The sequence below is a fragment of the Fukomys damarensis genome, unplaced genomic scaffold (assembly GCF_012274545.1).
Source record: "Fukomys damarensis isolate Sample0158 unplaced genomic scaffold, DMR_v1.0_HiC HiC_scaffold_14, whole genome shotgun sequence".
NCBI lineage: Eukaryota > Metazoa > Chordata > Mammalia > Rodentia > Bathyergidae > Fukomys > Fukomys damarensis.
The window spans coordinates 29712743-29738037 of record NW_022900926.1 but is presented as its reverse complement, the minus strand read 5'-3'; the positions used below and the strand labels follow the sequence as shown (position 1 = coordinate 29738037).

The 25295-nt window shown below is 37.0% G+C and overlaps 1 protein-coding gene and 1 non-coding gene across 2 annotated transcripts in view; one reads left to right on the top strand and one right to left on the bottom strand.

The window, feature by feature from the left end:
* Ipcef1 (interaction protein for cytohesin exchange factors 1) overlaps positions 1 to 25295 on the bottom strand; it is a 164532-nt gene that overhangs the window by 30045 nt on the left and 109192 nt on the right. Inside the window, exons 6-10 of the mRNA XM_010628875.2 lie at positions 22518 to 22591; positions 20987 to 21058; positions 14134 to 14192; positions 12718 to 12806; positions 888 to 1260 (exon numbers count right to left, since the gene is read on the bottom strand). Of these exons, the coding sequence (XP_010627177.2) occupies positions 888 to 1260; positions 12718 to 12806; positions 14134 to 14192; positions 20987 to 21058; positions 22518 to 22591 (667 nt within the window). The remainder of the gene's footprint in view (positions 1 to 887; positions 1261 to 12717; positions 12807 to 14133; positions 14193 to 20986; positions 21059 to 22517; positions 22592 to 25295) is intronic.
* Positions 19409 to 19512, top strand: LOC117286113. The gene has a single exon (XR_004517223.1). It is a non-coding gene; the product is annotated as a U6 spliceosomal RNA (small nuclear RNA).

Genomic DNA, 25295 nt, shown 5'->3' with positions numbered 1-25295 from the left:
TTAGCAAGTCAAGTTCCTCTCAATCATACCCTCAAAAATTCAAGCCATTATTCTCTTATTACTCCATATCCTATATCAGGTAACCTTATTTTGCACCAGAATGAATGACACACAATCAGAAAAGATATATCATGGTTGAATAGTAGTAAAAAAATTAGTTCTGACTAAAAGAAAAGAATTATCAAAGAGTATTTAAAAATACTCACATTATTGACTTCTATACCTAATTAAATCTTTTTTATTGAGTCTTAAAATTTTTTCAAAAGAATAAACTGTTCTCCTTTTTATTTATTTGTATTTACTTATTCATGTTTGGTAGCAGAGGTCAAACTCAGGTCCTTGCTCTTGCAAGGCAGGGGGCAGAACCACTGAGCCAAAGCCCTGGCCACTCCTTTATATTTAAAGATTCAGTGCTCCCCTCCAACACGCATGCAAATGCTCTCTCTATTAACCACTCCAGCACATTGAGGAGCTGGCTGGCTTCGGTACTAGACACGCTCTGTGTGCACTGCCCAGGACAGTGGTTGCTCTAAGCTTGTTTGAAAAACATCAAAGTGGTATTGTGAATACAAGATGACAAAATATCAATAAACCCCACAAGTTCCAGCGCATGTGACATGGGAACAAACTGGTGGAAAGGTATCATTATTTTAGATCACATATCTCAAGCTCTAAAGCATACAGTTAGTGACACTTAGAGCAGGTAATTAGTGACTTGACAATTGCAGCTGTCACTGGCAAGCTCTACAAAGATAGCCCCAACTGACTAATTATTGAATCGACATTCACGAGTTTAAATATTCTCTTCACAAATTCACATTGGTGCTCTATATACAAACACACAAATACCCATCCTCTAAGGAAAAATAAACAAATACTCATTTTACCTCCATCCATCATCCTTGATCCAGTAGGTTTGTCTGGGACAGTCAGATGGTCTTGATTGCTACTCAGTGAAGAAGTGTCATCACTAGATAAAGAGTTCAATAGCCCACTTTCAGCTGTGACAAAGCTGTTTTCTGGGGCCTTACAACTGTTTGCTTCTGAGGGTGCAGGCGAATGAACCTGCACAGCAAAAGTCAGGGAGTGGCCAACATCTCCCACAGCAGATGAACTATTAACTATGTCGAGCCAAGACTGTCTTTCTTTAGATCCCAAGGAAGCAAAGCTACCAGGTGTCTTCATTGTACTTTCCAGTGAGGAAAAAGAACAGGATGCTTCACTCAATTTGGGTGAGGAGGAAGATGCCCGCTGTGCAACCTATTTTCCATAAATAAAACCAAAACAAGAATAAAATAAATCAGATCAAACCATTCTATACCTTCCACTGTTATAAAGACACACCAGAGCTGTTTCAAAAAGTGGCCAAGAATTAAAAGTCAAAGGATAACTGGATATTTATACATTTATTTCTGTATCACAGCCATTAAGGTCTCTTTTGCCAAAAGTTATTTGTGTAACTTTAAATTAACCATTCAAGGATCTGAAAAAAAATCTCCATATCATGATTTATTCTATTTTTAATTGCTCTCCAGAAACTTAAAAGGTTTTTGGGGGGGGATTCTTTAGAATACTGAAGTACATTTTGAACAAAGAACAAAATTGTGATTTATCATAGAATTCACATTATTTGTGCAAAACCCCATGAGAAAGATGAGTAAGAAAAGGAAATCGGGGAGCTGAGAGTGTAGCCCAATTGATAGCCTGCCTAGCGTGCCCCATGCCTTGGGTTTAATCCCCAGCACCACAAAAAAAAAAAAAAAAAGGAGGGAGAGAGAAAGAAAACTCTTGTTAATAAGGGAGCTGAGGTTGGTGAACAAGAAAATACGAATATTTAAACCACTGTGCTTCTCAGCATGTTAACTCATTCACTCTTCAATCACTTAAAAACCTCTATAAATTGTCACGAAAGTAGACCAGAGTTCACTTGCACTCTCTTTATTCATCAAAGAGAAACCAAAATCTGCACCACTGATGAGGAGAAGTGGTTGTTAATAAGGGAGCTGAGGTTGGTGAACAAGAAAATACGAATATTTAAACCACTGTGCTTCTCAGCATGTTAACTCATTCACTCTTCAATCACTTAAAAACCTTAATAAATTGTCACGAAAGTAGACCAGAGTTCACTTGCACTCTCTTTATTCATCAAAGAGAAACCAAAATCTGCACCACTGATGAGGAGAAGTGGTCCACTGATGCGGAACTTCTGACAGCAGATGCTTACATACACTCCAAGGGTGAATGACTGTCTTTGGTGACCCCTTTACCACTCCCCAGAGGAAACACTGATGCGGCATTGCCAATAAGCACTCTCTGTTGGGAAGAGTCTCACATTTTCTGAGATTTTATCCTTGTTACATTTCCATGATGAAATATATGCTTTCTTTTGAAAGATGATAATTATATATATGAATAAGTATTTTCACATATAAATACTATGAATACACACACACACACACACACATACACACACACACACACACACACATATCCTTTGGAGCTTTCTTTTTTTAATACCCTATGTAACACAATCCTGTGTTGATAAGCTATTTTTAATTTTATTGGTCAATAAGCTCCAAAACTCTTGACTCTAGTGTTCTCCAGATCAGTACTCCAGTGGCATAAGAGAGAAAGAATTTATGGCTCACTTTCATTATATCATCCTTTAAGTTTCTCTGCATGATATTCCTTTTTAATATCAAGCATTTTTAACTCTAAGGAAGTGGCAGGAAGGACATTTTTAAATAAATAAAACCAAAGAGAAAACTAGGATCTTCTCCAAAAATCTCAAAATCATTGCACCAAACTCTTTTCCAAATCAGCATGGCCTCGTGAAATGTGCAGTTCCAAACTCTGAATTTTAATGGGAAATCTAGTATTTATTACCCAGAATGTGTTCAATTAATTCCATAGTAAGCATGAATTGTCAAATAATGTCTACTTTTAAGTAGCTTGACAATGAAATATCCACTTAAGATACAAATTGATCACACACACAAGCACAAACACATATCTCAATAGTAGTGTATTGCATAGATGTGAAAACATCACTCTTGACCGTTTAACAGTTAGGAGATCAAAGATCTGTAAACCACTAAATAAAACCTTATTTATCTGGAGGAAAGAATGTGCAACCCCTTAAACTGTCCAAATAAATGCCGGGAATAGTTTACTCACTAGCAGGAGCTATAAAATAAACATTAACAAATATATTCATGCTGACCCAGTTCTGACATGATCCCCTATTGTGAACTATTTTGGTAAAACTGAGCTTCCACGTGACCAGCTTCCATTTTTGAAAGGAGATCAAGCATGAGTTTTCCTGTTACTCCTGCTGATACTGCTGTAATTGGATTAGAGTAAAATGGGCTATTTGAAAAACAGACTGTGTACTCGGTTGTTGCAGCACTTTCCTCGATGTTTTTTAAAACCTCAAAACTCTGCTTGAGTGACTAAGGAAAGACAGGCTAAATGAGTATCAGAAAGGGCTGCAAAGTATATTCCTATTGGGGGTTTTCCAGACACCGTGCAAATAATCTCAATCTATTATCTCTATGCTGCATTATTTATTAAATTGGTTATAAAAGGAGGAAAGAAGGGTGAGCAAAACAAGAAGAAAGGAAAAGCAGGAATTAGATGAACCGAAAGGGAGAGGAGAAGATGAGAAAAGGCAATGTGTATTAAATAAGAGTGAGCTTTTATTGGAAGAGAGATTGACAAAGTACAAATCAAAATGAAGCTAGAACTCCACTTCAGAGGATGCATTATGGGATCAGCCTTTACAGACCATTTAGTACCAAAGTATGGTTCGTTATGTCTAAGATTTCGTAGCTGCCAATGGCAAGTACCAAGCTCACTACTCTTAGTGGTCCCTCCTGTGAAACACACAGAGCAATCATAAAATTCTCCAGCAAAGAGGAAATAAAGGTGGGAAGGAGTGACAACCTCTTATTGTCACTCCACCTTAGCCTGACGAACAGAAGCCTGTCCCTTCACGGTGACTTCACAGCCAGCTCTTCCAAGAAGACTTCTTGGATAGAGTCAGGACCAGGCAGGCACCCATGCCCAATGCTCCTAGGCTTGCTCCTATTATGCTAAGTGGAACATCATTTTATTTGCCAACTTATAATGTAATTGCGATTGAATGTTAATCTTCTGTGGTGAGCTTCTTGAGAACAGCCTGTTTTTAGTCATTTTTGCACCTCCATTTTTTGCATCTGTGCCTGACACACAGTTGGTAACAAATTAGTGCCAGGAAAAAAAAATGGCTTTGAAAGCCAGCTATGTGAAGAAAACTCCCCAAAGTAGTTCAGTTGCACACTGAGGAGCTTCCTGAAATTCTCTACAAAATTGTTAAGGGTAATTTATCTTAATTCCAGGATCAAAGGGTGGCAGGTACCAATGTATATAGGTTTATAATGTATATAGTTCCCATAATACCAACAAAATTGTTTTATTTAATTAGAGAATGATAATAGTATGTGATTTCATTAATTTAAGAGCATTTAGATTTGAAAGACACACACACACACACACACACACACACACACACACACACACACAGATTTTAAGAAACTGGCTCATGGCTAGGTGTGGTGGCCCAGACCTGTAATCCAGCACACTGGGAAGCTGAGGCAGGAAGAAATGAGCTAAATTCCCGGACCTGAAAGATTTCATTTTTTAATTAGAATATGACAGATACTTTGAAGATCTTAGTCTTAATTAAGAGACTCTGATATGGGCACAGTGGTGCATGCCTGCAATCTCAGCTACTAGGTAGGGAAGCTGAAGCAGGAGGATCACAAGTTCAAGACTAGCTTTAGCAGCTTAGTGAGACCCTGTCTCAAAATAAAAAATAAAATATGAGAGAGAGAGAGAGAGAGACAAACAGTCAGCCAGGGCAGGGGGGCAGGAAAGCCAGATGTTGTAGCATACATGTGTAATCCCAGTACTCCTGTCTCAAAATAGAAAATTTTTTCAGAGGTCTGGAGATGTTACTCAGTGGTAGACCTCTTCTGGGTTCAATCCCCACTACTAAGAGAAAGAGACAGAGAGAGAAAAAGAAAGTTAGAGACAGAGAGACAGGAACAGAAAATCAGAGACAGTTGGAGAAAAGTGTATGACTAAAGTAAAAAATGAACTCTTCCTATTTTCTGTATACTTTTATTTACTGAAGAAGCTTAATTCAAAAGTTAGCTCTAAAATTATTTTCTTTGAATTGTTTTCATAACACAAATTTGACATGGTGAAAAAATGTTTAAAATAACTTCCAAAAGTCCATAATTGGGAAGAAGTGAGTCAGCATATAAATCATCAGTAACTTTAGTCAAAGCACATGAGAAAAAGAAAAGAAAGGAATAATTAAAGATAATAAAACCAAATAAGAAAAAGGAGGGAAGATACACAAGTTTTATATCCTTTTGTTAGTTTTTTTTAATAAATTTTATTTGATCCCATTCCCCACTCTATGTACAAAAGCTTTGTTTCAATCTTTTTTTAGTTATATTAATAAAAGCCAACAAGTCAATTGTTCTTCAGCCCTAGGAATCATTATGCTTGTATTATTTCTATTTGCTTTAGGAAACATTATTCTGAAAGCCAGAAGACTTCATACAGTATACTACTTCCTCTGTCACTGGCCTTGTGCATGACCTTGATTCACGAACTGATAGGAAATCCACTTATCATTCTAATCCTTAAAATCCTTAGTATCTAAGAGTTGTTTCTAAAGCATAGCATACTTTAAAAAGACCACACCACTCCTCTGCTGAAATCCTCCAGTAACTACAAGTAGAGCATCAAACATGTTCATTAGAACCAAGAAGGCCCACTGGACCCCTGCACTGGTCCAGCTGCATTTCCTTCATCTCTCCTTTCCTCTATCCTTACCACGCACACTGACCTTCTTTCTGTCCTTTAAGGATATCTGTGAGTTCTGCTGCCTTACCAGCCTTCCCTGTGGATTTCTGTATGGCTGCCTCCTTTTTATCATTTACACCTCAACTCAAATATCACTTCTTCTTCAGGGTCTCCCCTAACAGGGGTAGAAAAAGCAGTACCTTTTCCATCCCAACTTCTAGCCACTCCCTAGTGTACTGCTCTATTTCATATTTTACTTGACCCTTACTGGTACTTGAATTTTTAAAATTATCAGTTTATTGTCCTTTAACTTAGAACTTAAGATCCTCAAGAGAGGGGATGCTCCCTGGGTCATTTCAGGGTTCCCTTATCCTCAACAGTGTATGGCATGTGGCAAGCACCCCAAATAATTTGCTAGCTGCCTGACAGATTTATCAAGAGAAGAAAATTATAGAACATGAAAGATCATTCTTAATAGATATATACAGCTTGTAAATATTGTGACAGTTACTTTTAATTTTTTTAGAACTTGGCTTCCTCATTTGTAAAACTGATGCAGGATTTTTTTTAAAGAGTTAAATGAAATCATCCTTCTCAAAGCCAAAGTGCTGGGCAAATATAAAGTAGTATACTTCTAAGTATAAAGTAGTATATTTCTAATTCACATGGAGAAGTAGTTATATAGCAAGACATTTATACAGGTTGCAAATGAGATCACAATGGTCACTCATCCATCTATGCATCTGATAAATACTTAAGTGGATAAGTGATAGGTACAGTCATAAATGTGGATAAACAAAAATGAGTTTGGACACTGTCTCTGATTTTAAGAATGTAATAATAAATAGGCATAAAATCTAAAACACCACACAGGTTATGGTAACAACATTAAAAAATCTCTTTAATAAATGGTGTTGGAAAAACTGGATGTCAACCTGCCACAGATTAAAATTAGACCCTTATCTTTCACCATGCACTAAATTAAAATCCAAATGGATTAAAGATCTAAATATTAAAACAGAAACATTAAACTTGCTGGAAGGTAAGTTAGGCAGAACTCTGGAAGACATTGGTATAGGAAAAGACTTTATGAACAAATCCTCAGTAGCACGGGAACTAGCAGATAGAATCAACAACTGGGATCTCATCTTACTAAAAAGCTTCTGTACTTCAAAAGAAACCATTAGCAGAACTAAGAGACAATCTACAATGTGGGAAAAAATTTTTACCAGCTGTACCTCAGACAAAGGACTATTATCAAGGATATATAAAGAACTCAAAACAATCAGTCCCCCCAAATATAAAGACCCGATCCAAAAATGGGCATCCGAAATGAACAGACATTTCTCATACAAAGAAGTGAAAGCAGCAAGAAAATATATGAAAAAATGTTCCACATCACTGGTCATTCGAGAGATGCAGATGAAAACAACACTGAGATTCCACCTCACCCCACAAAGAATGGCTGCTATCAAGAAATCACACAATAACAAATGTTGGCGGGGTTGTGGGGAGAAAGGAACCCTCCTCCATTGTTGGTGGGAGTGCAGACTAGTGCAACCACTATGGAAATCAATATGGAGATACCTCAAAGAGCTTGGACTGGAGGTTCCATTTGACCCAGCCATCCCTCTGTTGGGTATCTTTCCAAGAGAACTAAAAGAATCATATCACAGAGAAGTATGTGCACCCATGTTTATAGCGGCACAGTTTGTAATAGCTAAATCTTGGAAACAACCTATTTGCCCATCCGTTGGAAACTGGATAAAGAAGTTGTGGTTTTTCTATAAAATGGAATATTACTCAGCCATAAAGAGCGAGAGAATAGATTCATTCATAGGAAAATGGATACATATTGAAGATATACTCCTAAGTGAAATAAATAAGTCACACATGTGTAAATACCAAATAGTTTCCCTGGTGTGAATATTCTGCAACATTGCATAAGATTCTAATAAGATTACTGACATTTAGAAATTTGAAGAAAGGCGCTAAAGGTGTAGGGAAGGTGTGATACGTAGGGGAAGAGCAAAAAGGGAAAAGAAAAAAATGTGAGAGAATGAAAAGATGAAAATAAAGTGTTTGTAGATGGGGAGGGGAGGAGGGGGTGAAGGGAGGGCAGAGGTAAGGGGAAAAAATGAGAATCAAGACTTGCCATGTAGAGGTACATGATCCCAACAATGAATGTAACTGTACCATATCCCTAAAATGTACCAATAAACTCAATAAAATTTAAAAAAAAAAATCCAAAATTTAAGTGCTATATAAATACAGAGAGTTTGGACAAAGACAGAATTATCCTTACACAGAGGATCAGGGGATCGCTTCTGGGCCTTTTGGTTAAGAATCAGGGAAGTCTGCATAAAAGAAGTCACACCTCAGACAGACTTGAGAGATGCTTAAAGGTTTCAACTAGAGGAACTCTCCTCATTGCAGATGCAAAGAAAGGCAAGTACAGGAAGTTCTTGGGAAATGGCAACAGTTCCTCGGACAGATGACAAAAGAGGAAACAGGAACCATATGTGGCACTTTGATGAAATCCCCATGGCCTTAAGTACCAAGCCAAAGAGTTGGCAATTAATTGATAAACAATGAGAATTTGCTGAAACATTCTCTGCAGTAAATGAAGATTACTAGTACTGCATTTTAGGAAGACCAATTTGGAAGTGGCTTTTAAGAGGGCAAATAGACTACAAGCAGTGAAAGAAAAATAGCCTGCAACTTCAATACCACAGTCAAGAGCTAAAGAGGGACTTGACGAGGGAAGTGGGAACAGAAGAGAGGGAGGAAACAGTGGGACAAGGATCAAATCCACCAAGGGGGCACCCTGACAAAACAAACTGTTAAAGCAGAGGGAAAACTGCACCAAGAAATATTAGAAAAGCCTTAAAATCGGTTTAATGTTCAGCCATAGATCTTCTGATGATTTTTTTTTAATCTTGAGGAGAAAGAATGAATTTTCATTTCTCTTCCATATATATAGAAATATATATTTATTTATGATTTTTCATATAATTACCCACTTGCAAGCATTTACATTGTTCTGTTTAAACAAAAATTGAATGATCAAGTGACCTTTAGTAGAAAACTACTCATGCTCCATCCTGTTGAGATTATATCTGAATTTCTAAAATTAATTTTACCGCTTTCTGTGTTTAACCATTAACTTCCTCTTCTGCCACAAGCCAATGGGCCAGTTTGCTGAGTTTATTTTTACTTATTTATTCTTTGGCTTTCGTTAGTTGATTTTTTTTCATCATTTTTGGATAGTAATTTGTAGCTTTGAATAAGTGTCAAAATGAGAGGAATGGGATATTAAACCCCACAACCTGCTTGCAGCTGGTATTGTAATATTTATTTCCTCTGCTTCTCTCATATCAGATTCACTCCTCGGTGGTTCTATCTTCCAAATATATTCAAAATCCAGCCATTCCATCTGTAACTTCCCCATTGCTATCCCCTGATGAAATCACCACCACTGTTCCCAGTGGATTTCTGAGCACCCACTGAGTCTTGTCTGCTTCTGTGCTTACTCCCTGCAGCCCAGGGTCTGTTCCACACATATGAGTGGTCCTAGTAAAGTAGATTTACATCAGTCCTCTGCTCAAATCTTCCAGAGGTTACCCAATAAATCAGAGCAGAGGATCAAAGTTCATAACCAGCCCACAGGCACCAGGTGGCCATCACTACCTCCTGACTTCACCTCCTACCTCTGTCTTCCTGGTTCCTGTGCTCCCAACACTCTGGCCTCCTTGCACCACTTTGCACCAAGAAGACCTTGACTTTGTTGCCTTTGCTCAGAAACTCCTTCCCCAGTCAGCCACCTGATTGACTTCTTCGATGTCTTTCAAGATTTTTGTTCAGATGTAGGCTCTCAGAGGGGGACAACCTAGCAACCCTATCAATCACCACACTCTCCATCCCTAGCATCCCAATCTCCTTAATCACCCCACAAGACTGTTATTGACATAAACAGGCAATGTACGGATGGTATTGGTTGTTCATTCAACTAGAAGTTCACTTCATGCAGAATGTGAACTATTCTCTACTTTATTGACTGATGTGGCTCAAGTATTAAGAAGGGATCATGGGCTGGGGATTTAGCTCAGGGGTTCGGTGGCCTGCCTCGCAAGCACAAGGACCCGAGTTCAATCCCCAGTTCCAAAAAAAAAAAAAAAAAAAAAAAAAAGGGAGGGATTACAATAAGTGTTAAATGAATAAATAACCAAACAAGCATGGATCAGGTTATCAAACAGTACTTTTCTAAAAATTAAACTCAGTATCTTAGTATGTAAAGATTTTTTAATGACATTTATAACCCCTAAATCACTTTGTAACTTAGAAAATTATCAGGTTTGAAACGTGAATGAACTTGGTTTGTGCATGTGTGAGTGTGTGTGTCTTTTCTGAATTTCAAGGAGTCCTGGGTTATTACTAATTATCTTCCAAAGTGAAATTTACAGACCCCTGTCTATTCTAAGCCATTTTAATAAGTCTCTCAAAATTCCCCATTTCTAATTATTTTAAGAATTAATGAACTTCCTTTACACTATCAAGCCTGAGAAGCCTTGTCAGGATGCAGGAACATGAAGGAGAACTCAACTAAGGGAAGATATTAAAATGTTCATTCTTCTCTTGTGGAATGTGGTTTAGCCCATTAGAAGCAGAAGTCCAAAGAGGTCAGGTGCTGAAATTTCACTGTTTACCTTTACAGTAATTAGAATGAAATGAACAATGTTAATTTTTTTCAAGACAAAACATTTTAGATGCTTATCTAGCATAATTATTTTATATTGTTGAATTCATCATCACAAATTAAAGTTCATGAGCCAAAAATTTTTTATCAAGACTAGAAAGACATTACATGTTGCCTTAGGCTTGTATATTTAATTTATTTCTATCCTATATTACACTAAGCCAAACAATAATTTGATCTGTGCACTGGATAAAGGTCACCAAGATTTTTTAAAATTTTTTCATCTATTTAAATAAAAAGCCCAATGTTATTTTAACTAAGTGCCTTGCATGTCTATTTTTCATAAACAAGAGAAACAAAAACAAAATCTGCCTGGAAAATATGTGAACACAAAGAACATATTCTGTTGCTAAGGAAAGAAATCTGACTATTCAACATTTATCTGACTATTTTCCAATATATTTCTTTAGAAATATTAGTCTTACGGTCTTGTCAAAAAATGATCAACCTAGAACTGCTTAAGAAAAAATGTTTAACTGATGCATCAGAAAATTCTGATGAGGGCCGGGGATTTAGCTCAGTGATTCTGCCTCCTGCTTTGCAAGTGCAAGGTCCTAATTTGAAATCTGGTACCAAAAAAAGAAAAAAGCAAAGAAAATTCTGATGAATTTTTTTAGTTTAGTGACCTAACTTACTGGTATCATAAGCATCCTTTATTTATTTTCAAATAAGCATCCTCTGAGCTTTGGGCCTATGGATGGATGGGCAAATATCATGGTACCATGGATACAGCATATTTCATAAAACTGACTGGAATTCTCACAACAGATACTACATCTACAGCATGTTTGGCCGTGAAAGTAACACCGACTTTCTCATGGCTTCAGGTAAGAAACAATCTTTAAATCAGAAAAAAAAAAAGTACTAACCACAATGGAATTGATAGATAAATTTGACACACTAAAATCAAGAACATCTATTTTTAAAAGAGAAACCAAGTTTCAAAATATAAAAAGTGAGATTTTTTCACTTTTAACTGACATATTTTGTTATATAATTACGTATTCTAATATACAGAATAATAAACTAATGAATTCCATAAATCAAAAAGAAAAAAGAAGAAAAGGAGGAGAAGGCAACAGCTGAAATGTACAAAAGTTTAACAGACAGTTCAAAAAGAGAAAAATCCAACTGTCTGATAAACATGAAAAGATATTTGGCCACGTTCGTAACCAGTAAAATGCAAACTAAGTGATGCTACTTCTCAAGATTGTTTGAAAATTAAATTATCATACATTAAAGCACCCACAGAAACCCTGGTACACAGTAGATATAAAACCCATAAATCTGGCTGAAGGAGTAACTCACTGGTAGAGCATGCATGGGCCCCTAGGTTCAGTTCCCTCGCTGTAAGTAAAAAAATGAATACCATAAATCTGCTTCTCCAATGATTTTTATCTGGCCTTTTCTAAGGGCCATCCATGCAAATGTGAAGCAGCTCTCCAAAGTCTTAATGTCCATTGATAACGAACTTATACTGGCTACTTCTAAGGCTTAGAATCTAATTTGGATTCTTGTGCAGGGAATTCGTGTACTGTAATTGTTCCACAAGCAATTTTAAGGCACTATCTTTATACCTTACTACCCATCTTTCTGATTCCACTTTCCTTCTCATGTTATTTTTGTATTCCTTTTAAATTACTTCTGCATTGTCATGCTACAGGCACCTAGGGAAGACACTTTAAATTATTTTGGAGGGTAAGCAGGGTACAAATAAACATTACAAAATAAGCATTTGCTAACATTGGCCCTTTGCAGGAGGATCACTGTGAGTTGGAGACCAACCTGGACTACATAGTGAGTTCCAGGTCAGTCTCGACTACATAGTGAGACCCTGTCTCAAAAACAACAACAATAATAATAATATTAAACATTGGCTCTTTGCATTTCCATGAATCCCTCTGAGTAGAATAATCTGTGGGTTATAACCAAATATACCAGGGGGTTGCTATGGAGAGGTTCAAAATCAGCATCCTGAGAATTATACTCACTGTCGGGCAGGTACCTTAAATTAGCCTCTTCTAAAACGTTCTACCTAGTCAGAAGGAGAGACACCCATAAGTGTGATCAATGACCAATAAACTACTCGTGTGTGTACATACCACAGGAGAAGAAGTCGCTGAAGAGTAAGGAGGGGGTGGTGTTTCCACAGCTACTTCAGTATCATCCTGTTCACTTTCACTGTAACATTCTGCAACAAAAATGAAAATGCTTAAGGCTTGAACGCTACTGTCATCTACCTATTCCATAATGTTTGGGCAGAGGTTTTTCTGGCTATTGCCATTTCAATCCAATTCAAAAAGAAGGAAATGAGTGAACTTTGTGGTGCAAAGGAGTTGCTTAAAAGGGAAAAACTAATGGCCCCTCCTATCTTTTGTCCTCAAAGAACACCTGATATGCAGGAGGAAAACCAATCCCAATCACAGCTCAGGAAAACAAAAGAATTCTTCAAAGGAAGTGTAGAGTCATATACTAAGGGAGCCTGAAATCAGTAGTAATTACAATTGATAAGACGAACCATAATGAGCTGAGTGAACTGAAACCAGCTGATAACTAAAGCATCAGTGGTACACAAATAGGGTGTACTAGGCTGAGGCATGTACAAGGAGATCCCTAATGACGAAGGCCACAAATGAAGCTGGAGCCATTTGAAGCTAGGGGCCATATCATGGCATGGCTTAAGTACAAGTAGAAGTGCTTCTGCATAGTTCTTCCCTCCCCAGTCAATATCCCAGGAGTACTTATTGTATAAAAAAGAGGGCCGAGAAGACTGTTAGAACCCCGCTTTCACAGTATTGTATGAGATTCATTTTTTTAAAGTCAAATTGCCACTTTTCCATTTCAAAATTTAAATTTTTATCATTTTTGTAATTAAAAAAAAAAAACCTAACTCCCTAGATCCAGTTCTTGAATGTTCTGTAGGTTGAGGAGTTTAAAATATACCAGCCTAGTACCCAGGAATCCAAAGCCTCCCTCTTCTTCACACAAAGGATTGAGCACATCATTAAGAAGAATTAGACTCCTGCAGCTTTTTAACCCTGAAAGCTACAGATTGAGCTAAAAATATGGCCCATGTCCCCATCTGCCCTTCAGGCTGTTAGGATAATCTTAGAGTACTTAGTCTCTCCACACACCTGGTGGAAATGTTAAACTATCAGAGAGGAAATAGTGGGATGAAAATTATCTGACTAGATCATGACAAATTCACATCTGTGAGTAAGAATTCAGTAAGTAAGGCAAGAAAACATTTGCTTTAGCAATTCCTTGAAATATCAGTGGAGCCAAGCTAGTGAAATGTGGGTGAAGTGTGAAATCATTCACAGCCAGCAAGGGAAGCTCTATTCAATGTGGGTAAGTCCGTGTGAATGTGCATCTCTCTACATTTTGTATCAGTTCAAATGCCAAACTATTTTCATCAGGACCAGGCTATACATAGAATTTGACATTGTTTTTCTAGGCCTATTTCTTTCTGTTCTAATATCCTTGCCAACTTTTGAGAAATTTAAAATAGAACATACCTTCATCCTTTGTAGTGGACTCCTGATGAATTACAGCCAATCCCAGTTTATTTAACCACCTAAGATTCAAGTAGAAAGTAAATGTTTGACCACAGCGATTGACTTTCCCTCCCCTTCCCTCCCCTATACTCTGAAGGAGAGTCTTATGACAAATATTATGATAAAATTAATTCCTAATTTCACTGTTAGTCCAAACATTATAGAAGCAGCATAAGCTTATGACACCAAAATCTACGGCCTTTGGTTTTACAGCACTGTCTTCACTCAAGATACACTTTATAACATAAGTGTGTCAATAAAGGTAGACAGCTAAATGACATAATCTAAGTGTATGAACAAATAAGTCTTCTGTACTTATTCATCTGAAATTTTTCACCACCATCATAACCATTTTATCACTGGATTTATGCATTAAAGCTGTGCCAGTTTGTTTCAGAAGAAAAATAAAGCCATACATTTCTAAACCACAAAGATATTTTGTCAATCAGTATATCTAGCTCGAACCTGACAGGTATTCCTAAACTGGAGAAATTTTTAATTCTTTGAAAAATTTTGTGTAAGTTTTATGAAAAATTGATAATGTTCACACTTCTGTTGATTCATTATTTTAATTGGATAATGAATTCTACTTATATATTAATCACAAAAAGAGAACTGGGAAAATCTTAAGAAAGTCAAACCTGGTTTACAAACTCAGACCTCTGTAGTTCCTCCACAAGACTAGTTAGAAACACAATTTTTTTTTTTTTTTTTGTACCGGGGGAGGGGATCAAACTCAGGTCCTTGCACTTGCAAGGCAGGCAGCGGCACCACTGAGCTAAATCTACTGCCCTAGAACACAAATTTTCTAAAGATAAAAAATAAAATATGTCTACCTCATATATTCCTGATAATATAATCTTATAATTAAGAAGCAGTGATGGCCCTGTACTTTTTTAAATACTCCTTCTTAGACGATATTGTGTATTTTTTAAATCTTTTTTCTTTCTTTCTGTTTTTAGAAAACAGAGCATTCAGTAGCAGCCTAAAGGGACAAGGACTTAACTCAGTAGTACTGCACCTGTCTTGCAAGTGCAAAGTCTCAAGTTTGATCCCTGGTACCAAAAAAAAAAAAAAAAAAAAAAAAAAAAAAGTGGCCTAAAGCAAACAATATGAACAAAACTGGAATTATACATTTATCAATTCACTTATATTTTTCATTTCTTCTACTCCTGCAGTGTCTCATGGACTTTTCACCAAGGGACAAAAATTACACATTCCCAAATCTGCAATTATCAGCTCTTTAGAAACCCTCACCCAATCTTCAACCAGCCATGATTTTTTTGTATTCACTATTTTTCAACAGGAACAATATAAAACATTTGACTTGTCAAAATAAACAAAATAGGAGTTTCTGCAAGAAGAAAGATGGGCATATTCTCCTATGAGAAGTTTTCATAACAAGCCCAAGTTCTGTAAAGGCCACTTGAGGCTGGGTAGTTACTAGGGCCCAGAACATGCCAGAAGAGCTCAACAATGTTTCTCAAGTCTCGAGAGAAAATCAGGCAAAGTAAAGGAACAAGAAATCATGGGGGGCGGGGGGATGCAATAGCTAAAATACATATGGGAAAATTTTCAGCTTCAGTAGTATTTTGGAAAAGTACCTATTTGACACAGGAAAGTATTTTTCACCACTAGACTGGAAAATATTGTTGATGTTCAGTACTTAAATGAACATTCTCTTCCATTGTTGAGCTAAACATGAAAATTGATGCAGCCAATTATGAGCAGGCAATTTGACACTATTCAAAATTTAGACATCCACAATGATTACAGTTACAAATATTTGCTCTACAAAAGCCCACCTTTATTTGCACAAATATAGAAAAATGGCAAGTGCAACAAGGCTTGTAATAGTAGAAAGAGTGGGTGTAGTGACACGTGCCTGTCATTCCTGCTACTTTGGATGCTAGATGAGGATCCAAGGTAAAGGCCAGCCTGAGAAATTTAGTGGGATCTTGTTTCAAAACAATTTTTAATATATGTAATTTTTAATATGTGTGTGTATATATGTATGTATATGATGTTGGGACTGTAGCACAATAGTAAAGCACTTGCCTACTGAGTACAAGGCCCTGGGTTCAATCCCAGCACTGGAAAAATAATTGAGACAATATAATTGTTGTGCTTTAAGAAAATGGGTAAACAATGATTTTGATATCACAGGAAAGCTAATAAAAAACACTAAAGATTAAAATAGCTTGTGATGGCCTAAAAAAAAATCCTAGGATTCTGTTGGCTGAAAGAAACAAATATAGATCAATATGCTTAACCTCTTTTAATGTATTTTGAAAATTATGTTTTTGTGTACATGCATGTATCGGTGGGCATAAAAAAGTTTTGGGAAAGATATATATCATAAAAGTGGTTAACCCTAAGGAAAGAAGTTTAATTGAAAGACAAAGGAGAGGGTATAAGGAATCTCTTACTTTTTTCTACTTCTATATCATTCAATTTTTACAAAAATATTTTATGTATCACCTAACTAAAAGAAATGTTTGAAAGTACATTTTTTAAAAATTGATCAGGAAAAACACAGTAAATTTCAAGGTTCACTTTTTAAATGCCATAATAACAATTTTTAGTTTATACTTGATTTTATAATGATAATAAACTGTCATCCTCAAAAAAGTAAAAATCTAGTAGCTAAGATGGCAAAAATTGGAAGAAAAAAACAAAGGCAAAGAAAATGTTTGCATTGAGGATGCCCAAAGCCAAAGACCTATCTAAAGCCCTGTCCAGAACAGGAAAATAGAGCAAAGTGAAAACGTATTGACAATAAATAAAAAGACTCCTCTTATATCTCATGCCTTCTCTTTTGCCACCATTAGTTACGATGTGTGATCAAAACATTCGGGGAATATTTAAATGTTTGAAAAATGTGTTACAGTAAAAGACACATTAAGTCCTCTTGAAGTATGGCTCCTTTTCCCTCACTCTGAACACATCTATCTCATCGTTCTTGCTGTTTTCGGAAAAAGTTCTCGAAGCCCTATTTCATGAGCTTCTCCAGTTGCAGTGGCAGAGTTAGGGAAGGGGGCAGAGGGGCTGGTCCTCTCCAGGTGGCACACTTTGGGGCGGCACCTTTGGCCAAAAGGAAAATTAGATCGTAACAATTTATTCCGCTCGGATATGTCTGAGGGCAGTAAACTGAAAGGCCACCCAAGTCACACAAACCCTAACTGCAGCATTACTGAGTCGCTTCCATGTCCTGAAGCAACTGAAAGCATTTGCATTCTGGTCATTCTGATTTTGCAAAAGACCCCAATCAGATAAATAGGATGGTTGGGGCCACTGTATCGCTTTACAGCCTGCCTTGCCAAACTGGACGGTACTTGGCAACATCACTAAGTGTATTTTGATCACAACTTGTAAAGACAGACAGAAAGAGGACTTTCAGAACTTATTCCGCAGGTGGCAAGAATGATGGGTGTTCGAAGCAAGGTGAAGTATTTTGAGGAGAGTTGATGATGCGATGTGTCCCTTCACAAATTTTTAAAATTTAAACATTTATAATAGTTTGTGATCATACTTTATATTTACAGTGACAAACCAGCCAGGGTTTCTTTTTTAACCCTAATCCACATTTTTTTTTCTAGAACTCACTGGCTTTGGGCACCTACTTTGCTAAGAACTTTTCTTAAATCTCATGGCAGTAAAACACTTTTATCTGTGGCTAAATACACGGATGCACAAAACAATTTATATTTACATAAGAGAATACGACAGATGTTTCCTGGGAGTTTGTTGTATATTAGCTTAATGGAAATGTGTGTGTTGGAGGAGCACAAGTGTTAGGAAATAGATGTACAAAACAAGAGCATCTTCCCACAAACACCATCTGAAAAAGGCAGCAGCCACAGTCTTTGCTTAGAAACCAACTTTCATTACCCTTAATTATTTACCCTGTACTGGTAAATTGAGGGTCGCTGCAGAACATACGAAGTTTCTATTAAACTTAATTACTTTTCTTTCATCATCCCTGAGAGAAATGTCACATCCAGAAACACAGTTACCCAAGGAGGTGAACATGTAAAACAGAACCCATCTATCCCATGCCACCTGCTCCAATGCCATCTCCTCCCTCCCTCCCTCCTTTCAACCCCACTAAGTCATCTGGAGATACAGCGTTTACTGGCTTATACAAGCTGCATCAAAAAGGATGGGAGATCTTTCAGATGTTACTGAAGTCTTAATCAATATAACCTGCATGTTCTTGCTTAACAAAGGAGATGTTAACTTGGTGGCACAGAGAGATTCTGCATGTTTTGCTATTAGAGAAATCATCTTCAGAATAATAAAATCCAATTATGATATTTTAAATATACGAAACTGTGACAGACTCACAGATAGACAAAATGAGCCATGTACCCCAAAATGGCTGGATGAACTGTCAAGGATAAATGTTACTGGTGAGATTCAAAAGCATATTAAGAGACCTTAAGTTCAAATTTCAGTTGACATCTTGTTTATAAATTGGAAAGAGAAACTCAAAATTTCAAGTAAAATTAACAACACTTAGCAGAATACACGGGCGATGAGATCTTGATCCTGATAGTAACTGTGTTAGGCTTTGATTTGGGAGCCAACAAAACACAGTACAAGCTAATACTTAGGCAATACGGCTTGCCATTCAACAGGTATCTGCAAATAGAGAACATAAAAACGGAAGATAAATAGACCAGAAAAGTGACCAAAACCTAGGGAGGTGATAGGTCAGAGAAGAAAGGAGCTAAATAACACTTGAATATGATTTACAGAGCAAATTGGTCTGAAATATAATAGATTCACATAACTAAGTAAGGATCAAACTTTCTATTGTTTGAAAAATGTATTTTACCATATAGGAGGAGAAATTCACTAGGTAAAAAAACACTTAGGAGCAACTGTTTCTCTGAGGAGCTCAGTCATACTCCACGCTGGGGATAAGAGAACTACAGTACATACTTTGAAAGAATTAGCTCAGGATGGGTGGGAATGGCAGTGACTAGGGAAAAGCTAGAGAAACAGGGTACTGTTAGAGAAGAGCAAACAGGGACAGCAGGAGGCTACGAGGCAGGCAGTAGCAGGCAGCACTTTCTCCCTGCCTGCACACAACAGAGCCATTAGGACATCACTGGTAGCTCAGATGCCAGCTGACATCACCATCACCCCACAACCTCCCACACCACTTACAGGACAAGGGTGGGAAAACCAACAGGATTGGGTTCACAATGCAAATAGAAAGAAGTAAGGAGTGCTTGCTTCGGCAGCACATATACTAAGATCGGAATGATACAGAGATTAGCATGGCCCCTGTGCAAGGATGACATGCAAATTCATGAAGTGTTCTGTATTTTGGAAAGAAAGAAAGAGCAGTAAGGAGCTCTGACTGTGAAGTTTTAAAAACTTTTCTCCTTTTATGTATCTATTCTTGTTTTATCTCAGGTGATGGCAAAATGCAAGCAGAAAAAAAGTTAAAATCAGAAAACATGCAGAAACCCTCCAATACTTCATATAAATAATTCGAAGACTTGTCAGTTGTCAAATCCTCTCCAGCTTCCATGTGTCTACCCCAGGGTTTCTGAACTGTTTGGGGAGTTTTGACTTCATCAGAAGAGAGGTGGTAGGAGGTGAGTGTTGGGATCAGGTGAGAATGCTTTTACCTAGCAGAGCGGGTGTTGTTCCTGCAGGGATGCCCTGTCAGAGGTGTGTGTGTGTGTGTGTGTGTGTGTGTGTGTGTGTGTGTGTGTATGTCTTCCGTCTGCCTGTCTGTCTGTCCATCTTTCTGTCTCTGTATATACATGTAATGAAAACTTGTATATTCTTTGTGGGGTGTGTGTGTGTGTGTGTGTGTTTGTGTGTGCTTACTGCTGTGACTCACTATCTGTTACAGTGGGGCACACTGTGGGTATCCCATAACCATATTTGAATTGGTTATGTGAAAGTAATAAAAGACAATGTAAATTCTGAAAGTAATTCTTAAATTAAATGACATCCTCTCTGGATGCTTCATCAGCACCTCAACTCCAGCCTCATTCAAACAGTAGCCAATGTATGTAACCTAATCTAAACCAGTAAGGAAGGAGGAGACGTATAATATACTTATTTAAAGATAGAAAAAAATTCAGTTAGATATGTAATTTTGTTTTTTGTATCAAAGATTGAACTCAGGTCCTTGTGCTTGCAAGGCAGGCGGCAGAACCACTGAGCTAAATCCTCAGCCTTAGATATGTAAAATTTTAAATTAGATCTGAGAGAGAACATTTTACAAAATGGTCAGTGATACATGAATAAGTGATAAATACATGAATCAACATGATAATTACACACCACATATAAACAAAGATTTTTCACATAAAAAGCTGTGAGATCAATTACATAATACTTTCAAGATTTTTTTTCCTTGTGATGTCAATACTTGTTTTAACATCTTCTTATATTGATTTCTTATTTATTTATTTATTTATTTATTTATTTATTTATGGTATTAGGGATAGAACTCAGGACCTTGTGCTTGCAAGGCACGCAGCAGAACCACTGAGCTAAATCCCCAGCACTTGTATACTGATTTCTGTCTAGTCCTTTCTCAGCTTAGTGGTTCCTTCAGAACAATTTCATGACTTCTTCTTAAGTAATCATTTTGATATTAATGGTTCTCTAAAAATGTTTCCAAATACTAGAGAAGAAACAAAAGACTTCGTAATTGCTAAATATATTAATCTTTAAAGTAACAGAAATAAGTTAAACAATAATTGATATAAACATAGGTTTAAAATTCCAGTGCCCAACCAAGGTAAGTTGTCCTTGTAAGAATGGTATTTTCTCTACTTACACATTCATTTCCTGCAGATTCTCAGCTGCAAAATAAAACATCTTGATCTGTGGATGATTGATCTTAAATGCACTGGGAGAAGGAGAAACACAAGCACATAAGAATTAGTGTTTATAATCATCCATGGGTCTGAAAAGCAATCAGTCAAATACAAGTCATTAAAGTATTTTCTTTGTATATTTACCAAAAAAATGTTGCATAAACACCTATTGCCCAGTTCTTATTTCAAACAGCACTCTGCAAGTCAATTTATCATATTAAGACTGAGACTTAACTAGTTCATAGTTTCCATTCAAAATACATGGGCATATCTATTTCTTTTCACTGACTAACTGCTTTACTCTAAAGACATAATAAGTTAAATTTAAGAGTTGTAGAGGTGTCAATTCCAAATATTCATATCAAAGCAAAGTTTTTATTCAAATTCAATGAATTGTACACCAGAATTTTATTTATTTAAAAAATTAAGTCTTTAACAGTAACAAATACCAAACTCCTTCCACTTTACCATTTAGACTGTAAGTCCTAGAGGACAATTTAGTTACATTAGCATTCACAAGCCACAAGAATCAGCACAATTCATGCATCATGGTATGCATGGTGCTATCTCAGAGTGGCAAAGAACTAAAGCAAAGTCAGTTTATTAACTGTCTTACATGAAAACAGTCATTTGCTGCAACTAAAAATATAGGTCAGTACAGAAATACCTCTTTTCAATAAGACTGGAAAAGATACCAAAAGTAGGAGAATTTTTAAAATGTCAAAGAGGATATAAATACAAGATAAGAGCAGGATGCTGTCGTGGAAGGGCCCTTGGCTGGGAGTCTGGACCCAGAGTGCAGAGCCTGAACTCCCTGAGCTCTGGACTGGTAACACTCTCTTTGGGCTATTGTGCTTCCTTCTCTCTAGAGCAAGGACCACAAGCTGGAGAGTGCTTTTCTCCTGCCAATTTTCAAATCTTTGTACATCAGAGTACAATTTCAAGCTTAAAACATCTCAGAGAATGCAATGTCAAGGGTGCTCCTGACAATGCCATGAGCTAGGAGAAACTGGCTGCACTGTTACCTACAGCTCTGGTGAACCCTGCTTAACTGTTGGTTCTCTTTGCAAGGTCCAAACTTTGACATCTATCTGACCACCCTGCCGTCCCTGAATAGGAATGTGTTTTTCACTCTATCATGGGCACAGTTAATAGCATCCCATTCCAGGTGTTCAAGAAGGCTTTAAATCCATCTGTTCCATCAAATGAAATACCAGAAAATGAGAGGTTGAATATTTCTATTAGTACTGAATTGCCAACTTTTGTGTGTGTGTGTGTGTGTGGTACCAGGGATTGAACTCAGGTCCTTGCGCTTGCGAGGCAGGCCACCAAACCACTGAGCCTCAGCCCCATGAATTGCCAACTTTTAATGTTTACAATTCCGAGACATTTGAGCACTACCTGCACTCACTTAAACATCACCACATCACTTGATGATTAGAAAGGGACATTACCCTGCCTCATTTTTGTGGAGGTTAAGAAATGACTTACTGCTTTTTCTTGCATTCTGATGCTCTTTCTACAGTGAAGTCAGACAGGTTGACAAAGCCATCTGCTTTCTCTGCCTGAAACAAATACATACCACAAATAGAAATGAATACATCAATCCTAGGGCCTTATTGAGAATATCTAAAGGCAAAAGATATGGTGTAAATGAAAAAAGGTAGAATCAATAGATACTTCCTTGAATCGGGACTAACCATGGACTTATCCTAGATATAAAATTTATGATAGAAATTAATACTCTCCTGATAAGTTACCCAGAATCTTTTCATGAGAAGTGACATGGCACAGCTTAGGGATGGTCAGCTCTGGCAGGCACAGGCCCCTGACCCCTTCCTGTTTGCAAGGAGCCCACAAAGCCAACCCACTTGAGACCTACTTCCTGCTGAGCTCATAGCCATCCTCAGCAACGTTCTCATCCTACTACCACAAACACATAAGATGAAACCCCATTAGCAACCTTAATATGGTGGACAGAGCCCTGACTCTAATGTTAGCAATTCTATACTCCTATCATGGACCTACCTCCTGCTAATTGCTATGACTTAAATGAGTCTAGATAAATAAAACACTGAAGAAACACCCAACAAACATCATTTCCTCTCCTGAGTCTGCAGGTAGACTGGGAGATTCCACCACAGATCCACGTCCCACAAAAGAATCTTAATTAATAAAATCAATTTCTATAAAGACTTCACAAGAAAATGAGAGTTATGAGAACCTAGCATGAATGTTGTTTTAAATCATCAAATATTTCTCTGGAAATGTAATCATTGTCTCCCCCTCTATCAATTTTTAAGGTATGTTTTATGAATAAAGTTTAACTGAGCCACAGTGAAGCTGGATTATTTGTCATAATTGGAACCCAAATTTCCTTTCACTGTCCCTGGTGTCTATGAGTACAGAAATAACTCCAAACATTAAGCATAGATGAGCCAATAGTTGTTGGGAGATTAGTTAAAATTGTTTTTGAAAACACAATCTTAATTTTTCAAGTCATCTAGCTATGTTTAATGTCATAGGTGCTCTTGTACTAATTCATCATTCTGTCTCCTTGTCTTATTGCCAACTAGAGGCTTTTACTACAGTCTTCAAAAAAAATTGAGAGCCAGGGATTTAGCTCAGCGGTTTGGTGGCCTGCCTTGCAAGCGCAAGGACCCGAGTTCAATCCCCAGTACAAAAACAAAACAAAACAAAAAAACTGAACTGTGAAACATTCAACATGTTTCTATCCTCCATCTCCTACGTGACTTAAATCATCCAACTCTTTACCCACACTGGCTCCCTCTCATAATATTCAAAACTTCATCCTAGACAATTCTCCTACAGAAATGTATACAATACTGATTAAATATATGTATACGTTCAAATCTATATAGGTGTTCACATACAGTCAGATATATTTCATACATATGTGCAATGTATCTATTGATAGGCTGCTTAATTAGCACATGGTGTTTTCTCCTTGAAAGAGAATAAAGAGTATTTAAAGACTATAAAATGTATGAGCCAACTTTTTATATGGCCTGCAGTACTTCCTGTGTGCGCTCAGTGTCAGACAAAAGCATATGTTCTAAAAGCCATTAAGTTACATCAGTTCCATTTCTAGAGCTATACTCAGAGGATTCAAAAATGCACTTAAATACATGTAAATACATGGTCACCGAAGCACTATTCACAATACCCAAAAGAATAAAAAGCCAAAAAGCCCTATAAATTGTCATGTGTCCACACAATGGAAGATTATTTACGCATATAAAAGGATGAAGTATTAGTACATGCTTCATGGATGAGCCTTAAAAACATCCTGTTACATGAAACAAATCACACACAAAAGGTCACATATTGTATAACTCCAGCATATAAAATCCAAGAAGATAGAACACAGTTTGGTACTGGGGAGTGATGCATAGGAAACAACTACTTAGTGCTACCTTTTGGTGTGATGAAAACGTTTTGGAACTAGAGAAAAGAGATGGTTGTACAACATTACAAATATCCTCAAACTGCCACTGAGCTGCTCACTTTAGTTAATTTTATGTTACATCATTTCTTTCTTAAAACCATCAGTTATACTAAAGTATTTTATTTAAAATGCCCATAATTGACACAGAAAGAAAAAAAATGGTTTATACTCACCATTTAAATCTCTACTTCCAGCACCATTAACCCCAATGACTTCCACATTGCTAACTCCTTTTTTTTTCAGTCATCACTTGATTGAATTCTAGTAACTGATGTTATCGCTACTTTCTCCCTCTTGAAATGTCTTCTTATCTTAGATTTGCTGGCAGCACATCACCGCTGCCCCCCTCTTCCTCTGAAATCTCCTTCTCTTTCGTGGGGTCTTCTCCACCTGTACGTTTCTTAAATCAGAGTTCTGCCCACAGACCTAGGACTCTTCTCATCTCAGTGCTCTCAACGGATGGTCTGTACACTGTGTGGTTTAATGTATTATTTTCCACACATATCCAAAATCTATTCCTCAAGCTGCAGTTCCAGTCTAGAGCTCCTGCCCAGATCTATACTGTCTAGTGCACTTGCTCTTACAGAGATTCCATAGGTTCCCCAAGAGTGACAAATAAAAACCCAAATCCATCTTGTTGCTCCGTAGCCTACACCTGCTGCTGCTCCTCTTTCTCCTGTTTTCTGCTACAAAGAACAATTCGACCTTCTATGCAGATACCAAAGAAAACAATCTGAGGCCCATCCCACCTATAGTTTCATAGATCTCTTTTTTTTTTTTTTTTTTTTTTTTTTACCGGC